This window comes from Brienomyrus brachyistius, chromosome 3 (genome assembly GCF_023856365.1).
Source record: "Brienomyrus brachyistius isolate T26 chromosome 3, BBRACH_0.4, whole genome shotgun sequence".
NCBI classification, from domain to species: Eukaryota; Metazoa; Chordata; class Actinopteri; order Osteoglossiformes; family Mormyridae; genus Brienomyrus; species Brienomyrus brachyistius.
The window spans coordinates 14938768-14957984 of NC_064535.1; the positions used below are offsets into that span (position 1 = coordinate 14938768).

The window sequence follows — 19217 nt, forward strand, 5'->3', positions numbered from 1 at the left end:
AAATTATTGATGGAAGCTAGAGTATGATCGCTCTTCATTCTTCATGTGCATTGCAGAGGGGTAAAAACTGTTTAGACTGGTGACAGTCTTGCTATACCGTCGAGCAGACCTCACTTTAGAGAACAGTGTGCATTCAAGGTGAATCTGTATTATTGTGTGTTTGTAGCTTTTGATTTGTGTGCAGAACTGTCATGGAGGAAATTTAAACAGCGTCATAATGATCAGTAAAGTTTAGCCTAAGGCTGAATCATTGAGAGTATCGTAACAGTGTTAAATGGCAAAACCACTTTGCCTTGATAGGGCCCAGCAATCACTGTGGAGGACATCTTTTTGTTCTGGAAAAATTTATCCGCTTTCAGTGCTATGGTGCAGACAGAAAATGTTGTTGGGGGGGTGGGGGGGGCGGGGGACAAGGCAGATTTCCCAGTATCAACATTTGCTTTACCTCTAAACCAAAGAACCTCAAGGACTTTGGACTCTTGCCCTCTCAGTCATTGCATTACATTGGTTGACACCCACGTGGTCACAGATAAAGAGGCCGACAGTCTCCCCGTGGTGTGTGAATGTGCAGACACGGGGTTACCCATAATGCACCATGACGCCACTCCAGGCTTCTTCATTTTGACATCGTAGTATTTAATAGGTTTCCAAAACAAACAATACACATTCACATCCTTTTGAATACAGTACATTTGGCACACAGTAAAATGCTTACAATGAGATAACACTAATGGATGGCAAAAAATTCAAAATATTTTCATAACGAACCATACTGTACATACAAAGCTTCACAATACAGAAATTAAAAATTAATTTGCTAAATGTATACATAAGACATATAGTATTATAATACCCATGACCTTTACCTATATGTATTATACTACTATATGTACAATTATTTAATATTCTGCCAGACACATTTTTGCACTTAATTTAAGAGGTAATTCTTCAGCTGTAATATATTTATTCAGTTGACTTTAAAACAGACCAAAGTGTGTTTCCTATATAGTTTTTTTAAAACTTTTATATTATTTTTAAAAACAAAAATAATAAAAAGAAGCAGAAAGACATTTTGGCATGAAACGTGGTGGTTGCTGGAGGCCAGGAGTTGATGGAATGAATTTACAAAAAGAAAAAACACATCTGAATGTCAGGTGAAGTACATCAGCCAGAGGAAGAATATAGTGGAAAAAGAGTACAGAGTCTGAAGTAAGGGTCCACGTGCGGGAGGGTTCCCATGGAAACGCCTACACTGGTGTGTGGTATAGACAGACAGAGTGGCTTGACAGCTGAGCGCGTGAGGCAGACGCACGGGTGATGACGTCGTCTCATAAGTAGCTAACAAGGATGCCTGGGGCAAACTTGCTGCTCTTGCTGTCTGTTACGGTAAGTACGAGTTGGAGAATTCACAATAAGCTCGGGAAGGGGGGGGGGTAGCTCTCAGTGATGTTGCTCGTAGCAGGAAAGCAGCTGTGTAAGTTTCCAGATGAGAAACACCGCGCCGAAACGCCATGTTTAAAAAAAACATTAAGAAAACAAATTTCTACCACTATGACAACTACTATCTTTATGCTACCGGGATCTGTAAAAAAAAAAATCCACTGTCTATTAATGTCCATGAAATGTGGAGCGGTATCTACATAGGCCATCGGAGGTAAGGAGGGAGGCTGTGAGGCCTGATTAGCCTGGATGTAAGGCTTTCACAGAAAACACAGGAAGCTCAAGAAACAGATGATTACTCACCTATCTGTGTGCTAGCCCCTACCCCTACCTGGTGAAAGGTAACCTCAAAAAACACCGCACATCAGGCCATACGCCACACACTCCCACTATGTTGCTATGGGACACAACAGTTCATATTTTTAGGGACTTGCAGGGTAGTGTCTACGCTTCTGGTCCCTCGGGCCAATGAGACGTGACCAATGCATGTCCGTGTGGTCCCTCTGGCCAATAAGAATGAAGATCCCTTTAGTATGGGCACCAGCTGGTTATGGAAGGGGAGGCCCTGCTCCGGTTCTTACTTGGGTGCCCAAACATGGAAGGGAAAGATGACATCATACAAAATCATGCAAAGGACCAGGTTACAATCATTTCGCTGTGCATTTTTATGTTGTTTTTGGGGAACTATTCTGTAAATGATTTCAATTTGTCACAGCTGGTTTTTGGTTCTGAATATCCGACATTTGGTGCTTAATTTCGACCAGTCTTCGACCACGTGCTACAAACTTCCTTCGAGAGGCCCTGATAGCGGAGTCAAAAACGCACCCATCACCCCTCCTCCCTTCAGAGTCCACATGCAGTTTATGCTGGGTAATGAATGAGCACTAAACCGATAAGCCGAAGGGATAAAGTTGGTTTCAGCAGGGATCAGGCTTTACAGAAAGCCATGCTTTAAAGAAAAATAGCCAAAGCACAAAAATCTGAAGAAGAAAAAGACAAAACCAAAAATTTAAACTGAACAAACACATTAGACACAGAGTATTGCACATTGAACTTTTTTCATCTCATTGACTAGTAATACACAACACTATCATATGCCTGACCATGCAGTGGTTGACACCTCTATAATGAAAAGAGTTTCACAGGCTTCGCAGCAAGAATTATATACAAAGTGTTATCTGTACAGAGGGCAAGACACTGGTGTTAGGTGCTGGCTTTGCCACCCACTATAGTGAGTCTTGTATCATCTGTCTTGTTGCATAGCGGGGAACCGTGACGGCAGTTCCGAAATCTGAGCAACAAGACTATCCAGTAAAATCATAAAAAACCACAACAAAAATAACTGACAAAATAAAACAAAATCATGTCAGGTGGACAGTCATACATACAAGCAAATACACGTACATCCACACCCAAACAAATCCTATAAGGAACATTTAGAAATAGTACGATAACACTGTGAGCGTATCTACTGTAGGTAACGGTTGAGCTTTTAGCTTTCTCGTATTGTCCACAAAAGTTACCCCGACACACAAAAGGGCAGTCTGAAGTACTGTACATTAACCGTTATTGTAAGTGTTGCAAAATTTTGATCTTCAGAAAAGGGCTTTCCACAATGATATCAAATTCTGATGCTGTGACGCAGTAGGTTTTCCTTAGTACAATCACTGGTACTGACAATTTGGTTAAGATAGTGCATCTCAGTTACACATTGCACAAAAGAATTTGGATCTTGAAGAGGGAATCGAGGAGTACAGTCGGAAAGGTCAGCAGCACCAACCTGTTTAGCTACAGAGGGTCGTGCTACAAGCTAAAAGAAGAGGACATACAACAGTCCCATGCTGAAATTATGTGATGATGCAGTATGAGCATAAAAAGGAAACTGGAAAGGGACAGACAATGTCTTCTGTGTGCTCTCTTCGTCCTCCTTTCCGTCCCTGTGGCTATTACGTCATTGTTTTTGAATCACCTTTTCCAATTGTTTGATTGTCTATGATGTCTCAGTCTTTCACAGGGTTTTGTGAGGGCGTTCAATAAACGATGGTTACAGCACAAGGCATTGTACTGCAGGAGTTCTCAGTTACCACAGATTTCTCTATGAGTTTTAAACCAGTCTCAAAGGTCACACTAAACCCTTCTGCTCGCCGCACAGAACTAGCTAAGGGAGATCGGCTTGTCCAGAGATGCTTGGCGCAAGGAAAAGGATCTGAAGGAGGAGTTCTCTTCGATGTTTGGTCTGCATCTCTACAACAGCACATTAAATAAGGGAAAGGGTGAAATGCGGACAGGCCGAAAGGAGAATAAGGGAAGGCATACAGAGAGAAGCTTAGGAATGAGAGAGTAAAAGAATAAAGATATAAATCCATGCCCAATTAGGTGGGTGCAGAAGGAAAGGGTTTAGACCCCAGAATGGGACTCAGAGGATGAGTCTATGTGTATGGAGAGTGTAACAGGGAGCACAAGGGAATGTAGATGGAGGACAGGGTTATTAGGACAGCGTGTCTTCCCCGAAATAGGAGAAACCCTTAAACTCCTCCTGATTGATCTGCTTGATGATGGCCTCCTCCACGGGCGTGAGCACGGGATCCTCACGTGTGAAGTCTTGGTCAAAGTTGTTGACGTCCCTTTTGGTTTTCTGTAACAGGACGACAAGAGAGCTCTGGTGAAGAAGCAGCGCTAAGACCAATAGCTTCAGAACTGTAGGTACAGTTACAAGGCTCACTGAGTGACAACAGGTATATTACTGTCACTCAAGTAGTCAGCCAAGATGCCTGGGGCTGTGTGATCACAATGACTGCTATCAAAACATGTAACAGTGCTCCATCGAGGTTATTCCTAGAAACGTTCTAGACAACATTACAATCATTTTGCTTTTACCACTGGCAAACTGTTAAGTATCTTCTTGCTTCAGATGCACTTCAGTAGGACGCTGCCAACTTAGTGACAGATGGAAGAACGCTACTGTAAGCAGACCCAAGAGAAGATGCCCTGGCATGTATTTTACTAGATTCTTTAACAGCTCAAGCTAGCTCTGTAAGCAGCGATACCTACGGTGATGACTGGTTACACCTGCGAAGGGGGGGGGGGGGTCTCACCCAAGGGTCAGCCAGAAGGCCAAATGTGAGCTGCATGAAGTTGACCCCTGGTTTCAGTCGTTTCTGCTGCTACAATTTTCATTTGTGCTACTAGCTTCTGAGATACAGATGTTTGCTCACATGGTCACGTGACGCAGCCATGAAATTGTTTGACCTTTTCGCTTCACACAATTTAAGGCACAGAATTGCTGCACCGTGATCATTTGGCAGAACAGATGATAACACAACTGCATGTAAGGAGGCAGTAATCCTACGTAGCGGAACTTTCCTGGTCATTAGTGTGAATATTCAGCACGAACCCAATACGCGGTATCTGGCTTGGGGCTGGCTGAGTCTACATCTTTTGTTCAAATGAGAAAACAACCATAAGCACTGTCTGCCAATCATGTAATGCCATAAACCAAGACGTTTAACTCAGGAATATTTTTTAAATGGCCCAAACACAGCACAAATGATTTGCTCCACATCAAATGCAAATAAGTCGGCAACTTCACGGTGGTGCCACATGACCATATTAACAAATATTTATATTATCACTAGTGAAAATTCCCAGCAAAAATTATTGGGACAGGTTTAAAATCTGAAACACATAGGGGGCCAACAACGCAGGTACAAATGTGCGGTAGGACCAAGACGACACCCTCTCTCTCTGACCTCTCTCTCTGACTTCTCTTTGACCTCTCTCTGACCTCTCTATCTTACTTCTCTTTGACCTCTCTCTGACCTCTCTCTCTGACCTCTCTCTGACCTCTCTCTTTGACCTCTCTCTTTGACCTCTCTCTCTGACCTCTCTCTCTGACCCTCTCTCTTTGACCTCTCTCTGACCTCTCTCTGACCTCTCTCTCTGACCTCTCTCTTTGACCTCTCTCTTTGACCTGTCTCTCTGACCTGTCTCTCTGACTTCTCTTTGACCTCTCTCTCTGACCTCTCTCTCTGACCCTCTCTCTTTGACCTGTCTCTCTGACCTCTCTCTGACCTCTCTCTCTGTCCCTCTCTCTTTGACCTCTCTCTGACCTCTCTTTCTGACCTCTCTCTGACCTCCCTTCCTGCTCAATGATGCAACCACCAACCCCATATATGGAATGGGGTTTCACCAACGTCCACCAGACCTCACTCATGTCAATATGTGCTATAGGGTGATGAAAATGTGGAAGTGGAATCTAAGCAGTTTCACTTTCAGCTCTAGGGCCGCAGGATCTGCCGGAAAAACGTCTGATGAGCTGCAATATCTATGGGACCACTGTTATCGAATAGCCTTGTCTGGTTCAGGCCAGTGAGCAAACAATACTGCTGGGATCTTTCCATAATACCGTGTGACTGGATTCTCTTCATAGGGGCCTGTGTGACCAGTCAAAAGACTCACAATGCGTGGTTTGAAGGGTGGCTTGATCTTCCTCTGCTCCAGCTGCAGCCAGTCAATCTCCCTGAAGAAGGGGTGGATCTTGATAGCCTCCTCGCCACCCTGTGCTACCACACAGCCCAGTCGTTTGTTGGGGCTCTTCGTCATGAACTGGGGAGCAGACAGGAGGAGGGTGAGTCACACGTGATGTCAGTATACAAGAGTGGGTAAAAAAGGCGGTATCTGAGAGAAAAGGAGAAGCAGTGCATTGTGGGAATGGTAACGCAGTCATCAGTATCTCCATCTGACCCCCACATATCACTGGTCATGTACCACTATGTCCGGCAGATCAGCCTTGGTGAAAGCTCTGTCATAAAACACAAGTATCCTTTCCAGAATGTACCAATTCAATAATACGCTAAAATAATTCTCTTTTACAGTAAGTTCACATTTCCCTGAGAAATACTAAAAATAAATTGATACTCACTTGCTTTCACTGTAACATTCTGACACATCTTTTTAAAGCTCAATCTCTAATGTACCCAACTAATTTTTTTTTTTTTTTACATTTTTGTCATCTTTATTTTATTTTTGAAGTCTATACATGGCCAGTACAAGGAATTTATAAACTCCAGGGCTGCTTGTTTTGGCTGAAATAATGCAAACATATCTATCATCAGGCCAGATCCTGTGGAAGGATGACATGAGTCAAACACCAAGCGGGTCATGTGATCAACATGTCAGCCAGAAGGAGTTTACTGTGACACTGAGCCTTCCAAGACAAACATGCTTCTCTTCCCACAAGTCCGTACAAAAAGGCAAAGTCAATGCAGGACATGTTACGGAAAAAGGCAATAATGTACACAGAGACAGGCACATACAGACGCATGGATGCATGCGTGTGCGCACACACGCACACACGCACACACGCACACACACACACACACGTAGGATATACCTATCCTTATGGGGCCCGCTCATTCACTTCTATGGGAAAAATGCTAATGCTAACTATGACAACCTTAACCCCCACCCAGCTCTAACCATAACCACAAGTAACCAAACAAAATAGAAGAGTTTTTGCATTTTTAGTTTTTTCATAGCAGTCACCGATTTTTATAAAATAGAGTTATATAAAAGGTCCCCATAAGGATAGGTATACCCTCTCGCACACACACACATACTCGCTCGCACAGACACACACACACACACACACACAATGTGGTCTCTGGGAGCGATTAGCAAGGAAGCCCTGCTATGCCAGATCGCCCTCCACGCATCTCGTCCTGAAGATTACGCAATCTAGAAAAACCACCGGGCGAACACAAACAATTTGTTCTCTTCCCACAAGAAGTGTAATTTCTCCCAGGCCTCGTTCTCGTTCTCGCTGTGGCTCCCTCACACAGAGGCCGTGTGGCACTGTGAACTTCTCCTGAACTCCCACAGTGGGCCTCACTTAGCTAATCAGATGTGGATGTGAGAAGAGAGAGAGAGAGAGAGAGAGAAAACATGAGGAAGTATGGGGAAAGCATGGGAAGAAGGGCGGAAATGAATAGGGAGGGTCAAGGAAAAGGGGGTACTTGCAGGAGAAAGAGGAATGGGTGTGGAGCTAAAGCGTGGTGGATGAGGTGACGGAGCTGAGGAGTTGAGAAGAAAAATTATTTTAGCACAGAGCGCTCTGACATATGGGCAGATAGAGGAAGTGACCAGTCAGAAAAAAAGGAAGAGAGCCGGGAAGAGGAGAGAAGCAGAAAAAATAGATCCTTAAACCCCTACCGCTTTGAGGATGCTGACGGCCTCCTTGCTGAGCCACACGGGATAGAGCACATCATCATGGAGGATGGACTCAAAGAGGTCGTCTTCGTTGTCCGCCTCAAACGGGGGCTGCCCTGCCATCATCTCATACATGAGGACACCTAGAGCCCACCAGTCCACAGAGGGACCGTACTCCAGCTCCTGCAGAATCTGAGGGGAGGGACGATGGCAAAAGCAAAGCAATGCAGAATCAGTGACATTACTTTCTTCCACATCTTTTTATTTATCATCACAAGAGTCAAAGTGCCCGCAGATCCAAAGATATAATGAACAAGCACCACAAAAAAAAAAAAAAAACGTCCCAGTGGTCAAGTGTTCATTAAGCTAAATGTAGCGCAGCAAGGTGTGGTAGAGAAAGTGGGTGGGGTACCTCTGGGGCGATGTAGTCAGGGGTCCCGCAGAAAGTGGTGGTCGTGACCCCGTTGAGGATTCCCTCCTTGCACATGCCGAAGTCCGCCAGCTTGCAGTGGCCTTCAGCATCCAGCAGGATGTTGTCCAACTTCAGATCTCTGAGAGGGGCAAGATAGAGAAGAAATGAGTGTCAGAGGTTCGAAAAAGGGAGGTCAGGGGGGCTCTTTGTCCTCGGGGGCTGGCGGCTCGGCAAAGAATAACCTGCAGAAAAAAAAGAGAAAACAAACCACGCAGAACATTTCACAAGTCAAAGTGAATAATTGTGTGGATATGCTTTAATGAACAGGACACAGCTCAGGGGAAAAGATTAGAATGACACAATAGAGAAACTGTATTAAATACACACTAAAATTAATCTCCATCTTTATCAGTTGTACAGAATCACTTGCTGAGGCAAGAAAAACTAGCAACATTTGTGTTGGACGTGTTGCAGATTTCGGAGCTTTTCAATGCAAAGTGCCACTTTTGAACAAATTCAAAGTTTTATTTACTGAAGTGTCCAGACCGCAGTTCTTGGGCAGTAGAAATAGGGTTAAACTTCCCAGCTTTAGGTCACTCAATGCACCTTTTTTACCCGAAAAACTTCAAACGTAGCCCAATACAGGTAATGCCACCATGGCACCATTCAGAGACCATTCAGTAACAATGAATTACATATTGTTCAAAGCAACTATTATACAAAAAGTACGCCCCTTTCTCAATGCCAATCCAGACAAAATCTGTCACTGAGGACCTGCACTCTTCCTGCAGAGTGATGGAGCCAGAAGCAGGATTCAGAGGCAGACTGCTTTGGGTCACTGAGCCTCACAGCCTATAGATTCACTTTTTTGGGACTAGAGCAACTGTTCATTTTGATTCCATACATCACTTGATGGCAATAAATGCTGAGTCTGATTCTGGTATGAATCCACCTGTATCCACAAGAGCCATTCAAAGCACCATGTGACTCCCGACTGATTACAGTTAAGTCTTGTGAGTCTCTGGGAGCATTTAGTTTTGCCTGCCAGGCCAGAGAAAGCAATGCCCTTTGCGGCCCACCCGCACTGCAGCATGCATCTCGGTCTCCCATCAGTCTCCGTCACAGCACTGTTTCACTGCAGCCCCATCCTCCTGTCAGTCATAACAAGGACTCTTATCAAGGGACAGGGCAGCAGACAAGTCTGTGGATGACCACAGGGGGATTATGGGAGCCAGCGGATGCACTGCTCTGCTGCCGGGGGGGGGGGGGTCGTATCTCCTGGATCAGTGCATTCTGCTCCGAGAACAGGCAAGGCCCTCGCTTCCATCCCCGGCAGTGTGGCCGTGTATAACGCACACGCGCGCTACACATGCCATCAGCATACCTTACGTGGCCACCTGCACACGTTACGTGGCCAGAACACATCGACATACTCCCTCACACACAAGAAGGTTTGCAAAAAGACACCCGAGTGTAACAGGGTTATCTCAATTTTTTTTTTTTGTGCCGGATCATTGCCTTTGCCATTCTTTATATTGCGATGATTTACTTACATTTTGTTAAATGCGCGGACGGCATTAGTTGACAGTACCCAGAATCCCAGCGGGATAGTCAGTGAGGCAGCATCACGGAAAGGTAGAGATAACCTTGTAACTCTGTAATTATCGTTAACACATCTATGTCTGTATACCTGCCACTTAGGGTACAAGCAACCTACACCCAGAGGAAAAAAAAGAGAAAGTTTTGTACTTGTGCCTCAATACGGTCTATGTGCTCCTTTTCCTGTCTGTTATGCTCATTACATAACGCCTCCTGTGCAGGTATGCTTCTGCTCCAGCACCTCCTACTGGATGTCAGCTTGATTGGCTGTAGCCATGCTGTCTCTACAGCCTCGCATGCCTGGTGCCGGGATGCCACACAACTGCTTAACGCTGTGGGCATCTAAGCTCCGAAACCCAGAATATTCAGCCTCCGCTGGGAGGTGACCAAGGCTCACAATACAGAATCATACAAATATGACTTAAATTTTTAGTCATGGATACAGGGTCTACAGGGTCTCAAGGTATAACAATGCCCTTCTGGGACAGTTACGTCCATCCATCCATCCATCCATCCATCCATCCATCCATCTTCCATACCTGCTTATCCTCTACAGGGTCGTGGGGGTCCTGAGCCAGTTCCCAGAAGCAACAGGCACAAGGTAGCGAATACCGAAAGACAGGGCGCTGACCCATTGCAGGGAATATTATTATGCAAGAATTTTTTTGTCCTAAGGAGCCACACACTCAGTCCAGAAACAAGCTGAAATTTGACACAGTGAATGTTTACGGCACAGCACAACAACCAGGCTACGGCAGGAACCGGGTCCAGGGGGCCGTCGGGATGGGAAGAGACGAGAAGAGCGTCTGTGACCCAGTCCAATGGCCATTCCCAAGCACGAGTGGCAGCGGCTGGAATTTCCACCCTTGCACAACGGCATGTGTGGCGCTGACTCCCGCGTCATGACCTAAAGCGACCGGCGCTGGAACGCCATCAGGAATGCGCTGAAAAGCTGATCTGATAGCGGCGGTCTGCCCAGCGTACTCCCCATCCTCAAGCGGGTCAGAGCTAGGCCGGGCGGGCACGTGCTTCCTGCCCTTATCTAAGGCGGACGGAACCGTCCGTGTGCCTCTGGCCTCTCCGAGAGACGCCCTCCAATTAAGCTCACGAGCATCTGCATGCCCCGAGGGGTGGACAGTGAAGCGAGCCCGTCCAGCTTCAATCCATTCTGCATCCACCAGTTTATTCCAGGCAGCTTGAGAAATTACTCATTTTCCCAGTAAACCCCCTCTAGAATAACGTAGATGTCAGTGTGGGGAAAAAAGATGCTTCTTCTTGGTTTTCCAAAGGGGGGGGGGGTCCTTTGAACAGGAGGAGCTGCCCAAACTGCCCAACTGCTAACCCTTACAACCACAGGAAAACAGTTTGCATATTGGAGTTTGACCACGCATTTGCCTAATGGCCACTGTTTGCAGTCATGCAAACCTCTCGGATGCATGAGCTTACACCTTCGCTCTTTACTACTTTAAACTGGACAACCCTGTGAGATTTCCCATGACAGGGGCCAGGAACGGCTCACCTTATATCTGTAATGCACATTTCATCTGCATCGTTTCAAGACTGAAACAAACAGCCTCAGTAATCACTGTTTTTTTTCTGTTTCACTTATCGCACAGTTGTACTGTGGTTATGCTGACACTATTTTTGTCCTGCTTTCATCCTACATGAGCACAGTAATTTCTCCACTGTGATGATTGATCAAAGTGTACCTGCTTCTTCCATTTGCCCTCATTATAACAGGTGTTAAGCTGCACATTTATCCGTGACAAACAAGCACAAACATGAAATGTATTGGATTCCTCTATCCATTTTCTATGCCCGCTTGTCCTATGCAGGGTTGCGGGGGTCTGGAAATAAACCTCACACACACGAAAATAATAAATGATGACAAGGCTCCATGCCCCCTGACCAGAATAAGCAGTTAGAAGATGGATGGATGGATGGATTTTAAAAAAACAAATTACAGGTCAACAGCAAACACCTTTCTGTGTGAGCGTGGTTCTCATACTAGTGAAACTAGTTACATCCCGAGTCAGAACCCTGGGCATTAAGTGAAGACTGTCAAATGCAATGGTCACTTACTTTCAGATTTACTGGTTATGCAAGAGCACTTTTACCGGAAACATCTGGAGCAGATTCAGAATCAGTATGATGTGTATTAAAAATGATTTCATAAAATGCGGTTAAAAAAAGAACCTTTACTTTTTTTTTTCGATTAGACTGGTAGAAAAACAACATTGAAGGGCAGACTGAGTCGTGTCCCATGGATGGTGGGAAAGGAGGGGGTTGCTGTCTCTCCCAGACAGGAGGCTTTTTCTCTGTCTCCTCCCATCACAGAGACACTCGCGTACTGATCCCACTCCGTGCCCCGCTGACCTTGCTCTGACCTCTTGTGTACCGGAGTGAAATTCAGATCAGGTGACAAACAAGATTGTCTCTCTCTCCTCCTCCTCTATTCTGCCTTGTTTTTTTGCTCTCCTGCTCTCCCTCCCTTAAAAATATGAACGGATGCACATAAACAATCTAGGGGACAGGTCCACCTGTACACATGTTAAGCGTGCACGGAACACGCATCAGCTAACATGCCAAGAATACACACGCACGGGCGCTGACATACATGCATGGGAGGGGGCAGCATGTGGTGAATGCAGTGGGAAAGGAAAAATGAGGAGGGAAGATAAGGCTCTGCGATGAAAGATGACAGAAGAGACATGCAGCCTGGCAGGTCAGAGTTTGATGGTTGATTGCTGAAAAAATGTCAACAGCACTTCACAGATGCCATTCAGGTAAAGGTGTTTTTTTTTCTGCGAAACCACTGTCCCAACAAGAGAGTGCGGGGGTAGCTTATGTAACTGTTCTGTGCCAGGGGGGCCAAAGAGGGCACCCCCAGTGATATGCACGTCTACCAAAGAGACGAGACATACTTTCCATGCAGTGCTGGGAGTCTCCACACCAGGCTTACATATGTCACCATAATTCAGAGAGCACATTCCTCACTGATCATGGCGAGGGGGGGGGGGGGCATTAAGAATGGCACAATTAAAACTGTAGGCTTTAAGGGGACCTGCATCCAGTCTGAATGTGTAAGTCACAGCTTGGGGTTAAGCACATCTGTGCATTGTACTGTTATGCGAATCCTACAAGTACGTATACACAGACACAGACGTGCAGAATACGCTTTTCTCTCCTGGCGACGTGACCCGCTGCCTCGGTTCTCCCCTGGGCCCCCATGTTCGGCCCCCACCGTTTACAAACGGCTCGTGTTGTTCCATTCCTCTCCGATCAGTTAGCATCTCTCTCTCTTTCTCTCTACATCCATGACCTCTTTCTCCACCCTGCTATGGTTCTGCTCATCTTCCCTAACCTCCCACTATCTCCGGGAATCTACTCCGTTTAATTCACCCTTTGTGTGTTTTTTAATTCACATCCAGCCACTATCTCTCACAGACCCTCGGCCATTCAGCGAGGAGCTTCCCTTAACTCACTACTGTTCACTTCCCCAAAGATGCAAACGATACATATAAAAATTACGGCATTACAAAGAGACCATTTCTTTAACATCCTCTAATGTCGTCTTGGATCCCTTGTTCTGCTGCGGAAAATGTACTAACAGTGCATTGAAGAGAATTAAAGAATAAATCAGACAACTCAGAAGTCTGAAGGAACTGCCAAAAGTCAGTCATAAAAGTAATTACATACAACACGATGAGTTTTTATCTCCTTTTTTTAAAAAAAAATTAAAATTCAATGCACTATATAGATTTTTAGCGCAATGTAGGTAAAACAGTCTTGGAAATAATTTGTGTATAATTTAGATAGGTACATAAGCAGTCGATGTCGACCGGTCCTTGACTGTAGGTTTTGGCAAGCAATTGAAAAAATCATTAATGCTCTTGCATATGCACATGGACACCCACAAACACACACCCCCACGCACGCCAAGCAGAGCAAAGGCCATAGCAATCAAACTCAGTAAAAAGTATTTCCTGTGTTTTCAGCTAATCTTGCGGAGTGATTTTTCCGTTACGCACTCTCTCTTCTGCACCTCAGCCCCAGGGGTGCCTAGGCCACCAGCTGCCCCCTCCAGCTCCCTGCACAGGTGTGGGGGGCCCTGACTGTCCCCTTCAGGGGTGGCGTACACCTGCCCCGCACCTGCTGTGGACATCTAGAGTGTGCTCTCGATAACTCCCAGCGCAGTCCTGCTGACATGTCCTGTGTTCATGCAAAACAGCAATAGGTATAAAAAGATTGCAGGATTCATTATGGACGTGATGTGCCCAGCCCTGGATGAGCAGTTCGCAGAAACGGAGATCATCCTGTTCAGCTACAGCACTTCTGTGGGAAAGAATACTGTTGATTTATAATAAAATTTTTTCTAAAACTCTAATCCTGTTGCGCGTCCGGCAGAAACTTGTCACCTATTAAGGTTTGATGTGTAAGTTTATTTTTAAAGTTAAAGAATTTTTAAAGAAGTTACAGTCAGAAGTCAATTAACCAATGATCAGCCCCACCCGGATCAGCCCCAAAAGAACATGACACAAACAATCCATGATGTCGGGGGGCATGGACACCCTAGCAGATTCAGGGGGCCCAGTACCTGAATATGTAACACCTGTAAATTTGGGCATGCGGGGTGAAGATGACACTTAGTCAGGGCGGCCAGAATTTCCAGGTATGCCCCTGCACACAAGTCATACATTCTTCAAATAAAGGTCAACTTTAAATGAGTTTTCATGAAAAATTGTAGACAAAAGATCCAGGCTTGGGTTACAGTATCCGAATGACTTGGAACCTCAGCCATGTGCTGTTAAGCGAATTATCATCAGCTCCTTTGAAAATGACTAACACTAGACCGGCACCATGTCAGGCTGTTTTTAAAACCCACTTGAGTCTTTCATAGGAGAGCAAAAAAAGATGGGGGGGGGGGGGGGGGGGCAAGGAGAGAAAGAACAAGTAAAAGTACTGAAATAGAGAAGTGATAAAGGAGAGCATTTTGAGGGGGAGCGTGACTGGCGAGAGAAAGAAGAAAAAAATGAGACATGAGCGATATACAGATGACAGATAAAAGTAAGAACACAGGCTTCCATGAATAGGCTATCAAGGGTACTCTGACTAAAGGTGAAAGGAGGTAATCCAGGCAGCAACTTCCTGGTTTTCTGTGTGTTTGCCTGTTTCTGATGCCAGGCTTTAAAGATATTAACATGCAAACCGGGAAAAGGGATTGGGGGGGGGGGGGGGGGGGGGGGCATATCAGGGATCTGTCCAGTCAGGGTGAGGTGAGTCAGAGGGGAAACTAATGGATGGGAAGGGGATCAAAGAAGACTGGGGCGTGAGTGCAGGGGAAGGGGTCTCCCTCTTGAATACTGCCCACGCAGACCTGTACTCTGTCAGGCGGGAAACACAGATCATCAGGCTCGTCCTCCGTGGCATGCTGGACGGCAGCCCATCTACACCAGGGCATGCAGAAACATGTCCCCTTCAGCCAGATCAAACTGCTACTTTCTGTACAAAAATGTATTTTTTTCCCCTTTAAAGGTGGGTGGTGGAGGTAAGCACCATACATAGTGTTCTCAAAGTTGTTTTTGAAACTGGTGTGTAAGGCAGGTCACAGAGAGGTAAGGAGTTCATCTGGGGCAAATGCGAAACCTTTCATAGCTTCAGTGAGATAACGTCTCTCTCTTTTTATGGGCAGATTATCTCTACATATAGTAACATTCCAACTTATTCCAACGTTCGACAGCCATTATGTACGCAAAATCATTAAGAAATATGTCATAAGCACCCGATTATAGAACCTCAAATGCCCCATTTTCACTAACGCATTACCGGAGCCGGTACCTGGCTCTTTCCCAGTCCGGAACTGGTTCCACGCGTTTCCATCGCAAAATTAAGTGGTCTTAGAATTTGGAACTGTAACGTTAGCGAACGTGGGATGGGTTATTGCATCCTAAGTGGAAAAGCCTTAAATCTATATAGTTTTGTCTATTATCACCGTAGCCGGCAGTGAACTTCCCAGCGTATTAGCAGAATAAAATAACGTTGCAGAATTTTGTTTATACTGTGGAAAAGCAAAAGATCGATCTTCTGGCCAAATTTAATATTTAGAAACGTGTCTTGAGTCAAAGAAAACATTATGACACTGGAATGGCAAAGAGATCATGAGGTGGACAGCAAAGTTCAGCTTTTCGCAGGCTATTTTACTGCACGATCCTTAAGAGGACAGCGGTAAAACAGCGAGCAAAAATAAACTTTAAAGCAGAAATAATGTATTTAAAATGTACAACCCCAATTCAGAAGTTGGGACGGTATGTAAAATGAAAATCAAACTGAAAACAGTACTTTGTTAAATTATCTTTGACCTGTATTACATTAAAACAATACAACAGCACATCATTTAATGTGTTCCTCGTGAATTTAATTGTTTTTCTCAAAATAAACACGTATTCCAATTTTGGTTCTTGCAACACATTTCAAAAAAAGTTGGGATAGTAAAGCATTTACCACTTTGTAATCTTGCCATTCCTTTTCACAACAATTAAAAGATATTTAGGGACTAAGGACACCAAGTGATGTAGTGTTTCAGGTGTAATTTTGTCCCATTCTTCTTGCAAACAAGTCTTAAGGTGGGCAACAGTTCTTCACTTCAAAATACATACCGTCCCAACTTTGGGTTTGTAGTTTCATCTACCAGAATCGATACAGCCATGCATATCTTAAAAACAGGGTTAAGTTAAGTAAGGCTGCTTACCCAGATCTAGTATATATAGATCTAGTATATAACCTAATACACGCACGGACTGGGGAGAAATACAGCCTTTAAGAGACAAAACTGGATACAGGCAATAGAGACAGAGTGCAACAAGTCATACTCTGAAAATTATGTGACTTAAAGGGTCATATTTTCGGTTCGGCAGCTTCTAAAAACTTAAAATCATCAACTGGTTATATAAATACTTCAATCAAAATGAATCCAAAAAACGGAATTCATATGAACCTTTATTTCACTCTCACTTCTGCCTAGGTAATGTTCCGTTCTGTTCTGAAACCAGCGGAAACGCGGGCAGGTTCTCAAAAGGCACCAAGCGAGAACCAGCCCAGCACCGGCACCAGAAGCTCTGACTCCTTGTTGGTGAAAACGAGGCAAAAGAGTCCCTGCTATATAACCACAGCATTTAGCCACGGCTTACACAGGGCCCTCTGGTGGGCCAGCAATGGTCCGAAGGTCTCTGAGGCAGGACGTGGTTACACTGGCGAGTGGCACCTATCACTCTTGAGTTTTCTTGTCATATTTATCACATTCTCATGATAAAGAGACCAAAGCACTTACTAAGGATATACCTCAGTTGCTCTCAGAACCTCCATCACAACACAATGGCCAAAAGGACATGGAGAACCAAGCAGAAGGAAAAATGTGAATCTGAAACATCCTGGAAAGGATTAATTTCATTCATCATAGGTACTCGTCAGAAAAGCAGCACAAATGGATTGTTGGGTAGTTTACAAACCGTGTTTTACTTAAAGTCAGGAGTGCCGGCAACAGCCATTCTTAGCATAGTTCTCCTCAGTGTATTGGCAGTCAAATTGGAACAGTGGTAGAACCGTTCTCCTCACCCATGTCATACGTCAGGCCTCGGCCTCCCCATCCAGGGGCTCATGTCTGACTTGGTGTTTTTCTACCCCCGCCCCACTCAGCGTGAGTTCAGCGGCAGCTCGGGGGCTCACGTATCGAGCTCCTTGCCGACGTCCGGTTGACTCCCCTGCTCTCCGTAAGCAGCGATTGTTTTGTGGCTTTTTCCTTTCTCTCCCTTCCACAAAGCTTTTAGGTGGGGACAGAACAACAAACAAACACAGACAGCTCCATTGCATCAGGCGTGGCGGCGGGGGGGGGGTCAACTGGGTCCGAGAAATGAGACACAAAAAAAAAAAAAAAAGTTAAAAGCGGGAGGAGCTGGTGCCTGCTCCCAGAATGCCCTGCTCCCAGGATGTTGTGTAGGGAGTGGCACCTGCAAGGCCAGGTTCCCACAGACCACGATCGCAACCTGGAGCCAACAACTTAATCCTGGGGAATTCTGGGAAGCACAAGTTGATTACCTATTATGTTCTTTTCACAGAGCTACACAATTCACGTTGTTGGATCATTTCCTCTCCAGCACAGTGTGTGGATGATAATAACCTGGGGTTCTCAAAAACTAGGGGGTGACATAATCAAATGTTCCGGAGACACAAAGGAGCATGAAGTCAGCAGTGTACTTTTACTGGGATGATTGGGCATAGGCACCTAGCACTTTCAGCAGACACAGGGAAACGGAAAGTCGGGGGACTACTTCTGAAACTCCTTCATTTATATATATATAAAAAAATAAATTACAAAGTACATTGTATAAATGTTAACAATAAAGCATTCTGACATATATAAGCAGGCATAAGAACTTTAATAACTTTTTCAAAAGTGAAAGTGGCAATGTGTCACCTTCTGTATATTCTGAGAGTAAATATACAATATAGTTTGAACTATTTAAAAATACATGCTGTACTTTACTACCCTGAGTACATCAAACCAAACAGAAAAAAACGCATCACGAGGTGAATCCTGCATTCGTTAGTCCGATACCACAAGCCGAAAACCTTCACCCAAAGAGAAAAAAAATATTTTAGAGCAAAGACAAAAGAGGTCAACAACCAAGAAATATGCATATTTCATTCCGCACCACTAACTACTCTTACAAATGCATGATGCATGTCTGTCACTCCTTACCAGTGAATACTGCCGATCGCACCAATGGGAGAAGCGAAACAGGTAACAAGGGGGACGTTTAACGGGAGCGCGCCTAGCACAGTGTGCCAGGTGGTGTCCACTGTGAGTGCCAGACTGGGTTAACGTCAGAGGTGATTCTAAGATTTGGCTAAAGTCACCCTAAATGGGATATAGAATCGGCTATAAAACTGTTTAAAAGAGGTAAAAAGGAGTATAACAGAGAGGCTGCCAGCTGAGCTCTAAGCAATCCCAGTTTCACTGAAAAGTGTGAGTTACTGTAACAGGGCTATCGTAGTGAGCTTGCTAACACGTTCAGCTGTCAGGTTTTATATAAGCACCACTTTTTAAGCACCACTAGCGAATCATGTATAGATTCTGTCCTAATTTACGTGTTTTTACCTTCCGCTAAAACGCCAGCCCATTTTAAAAAGATGCCTTAAATGTGAAATCCGATTAGCTTTCGAGATAGCAGTTCATGCTTAAAAATAATGTTAGCGAATCTAAGATGAGTTCGATTTTGTCCATTTAGTGAGAGAATGTTTCTTGACTAATGCTAGGTCGCGAGAGCACGCAGCGTTAGAGGACGTGTGCTTTACGTCACTTCACTTTTACCGAAGGCCTTTACCTTAGCACTTGTTTTTGCTAATTGAAATAATTCCGAAGAGAATTTTTCGCTTTTATGAAAAAAGGAGAAAAGTGAAAACAGCATTATAGATATACAGTCATGCGCCGCATAACGACATTTCAGTCAATGTCAGACCGCATTTACGATGATAGTCCCATGAGATTATAATGGCTAAAAAA

General features: G+C 44.7%; 1 protein-coding gene across 3 annotated transcripts in view; it reads right to left on the minus strand.

Annotated features, from left to right (window-relative positions):
* Positions 1–612: 612 nt before the first annotated feature.
* prkceb (protein kinase C, epsilon b) overlaps positions 613–19217 on the minus strand; it is a 92545-nt gene continuing 73940 nt past the window's right edge. For all 3 annotated transcript variants that reach the window (XM_049008064.1, XM_049008063.1, XM_049008062.1), the window contains 4 exons: positions 8060–8198; positions 7651–7839; positions 5899–6045; positions 613–4075 (listed from right to left, as the gene is read on the minus strand). In XM_049008064.1, the coding sequence (XP_048864021.1) occupies positions 3929–4075; positions 5899–6045; positions 7651–7839; positions 8060–8198 (622 nt within the window). In that variant the 3' untranslated portion in view covers positions 613–3928. The remainder of the gene's footprint in view (positions 4076–5898; positions 6046–7650; positions 7840–8059; positions 8199–19217) is intronic.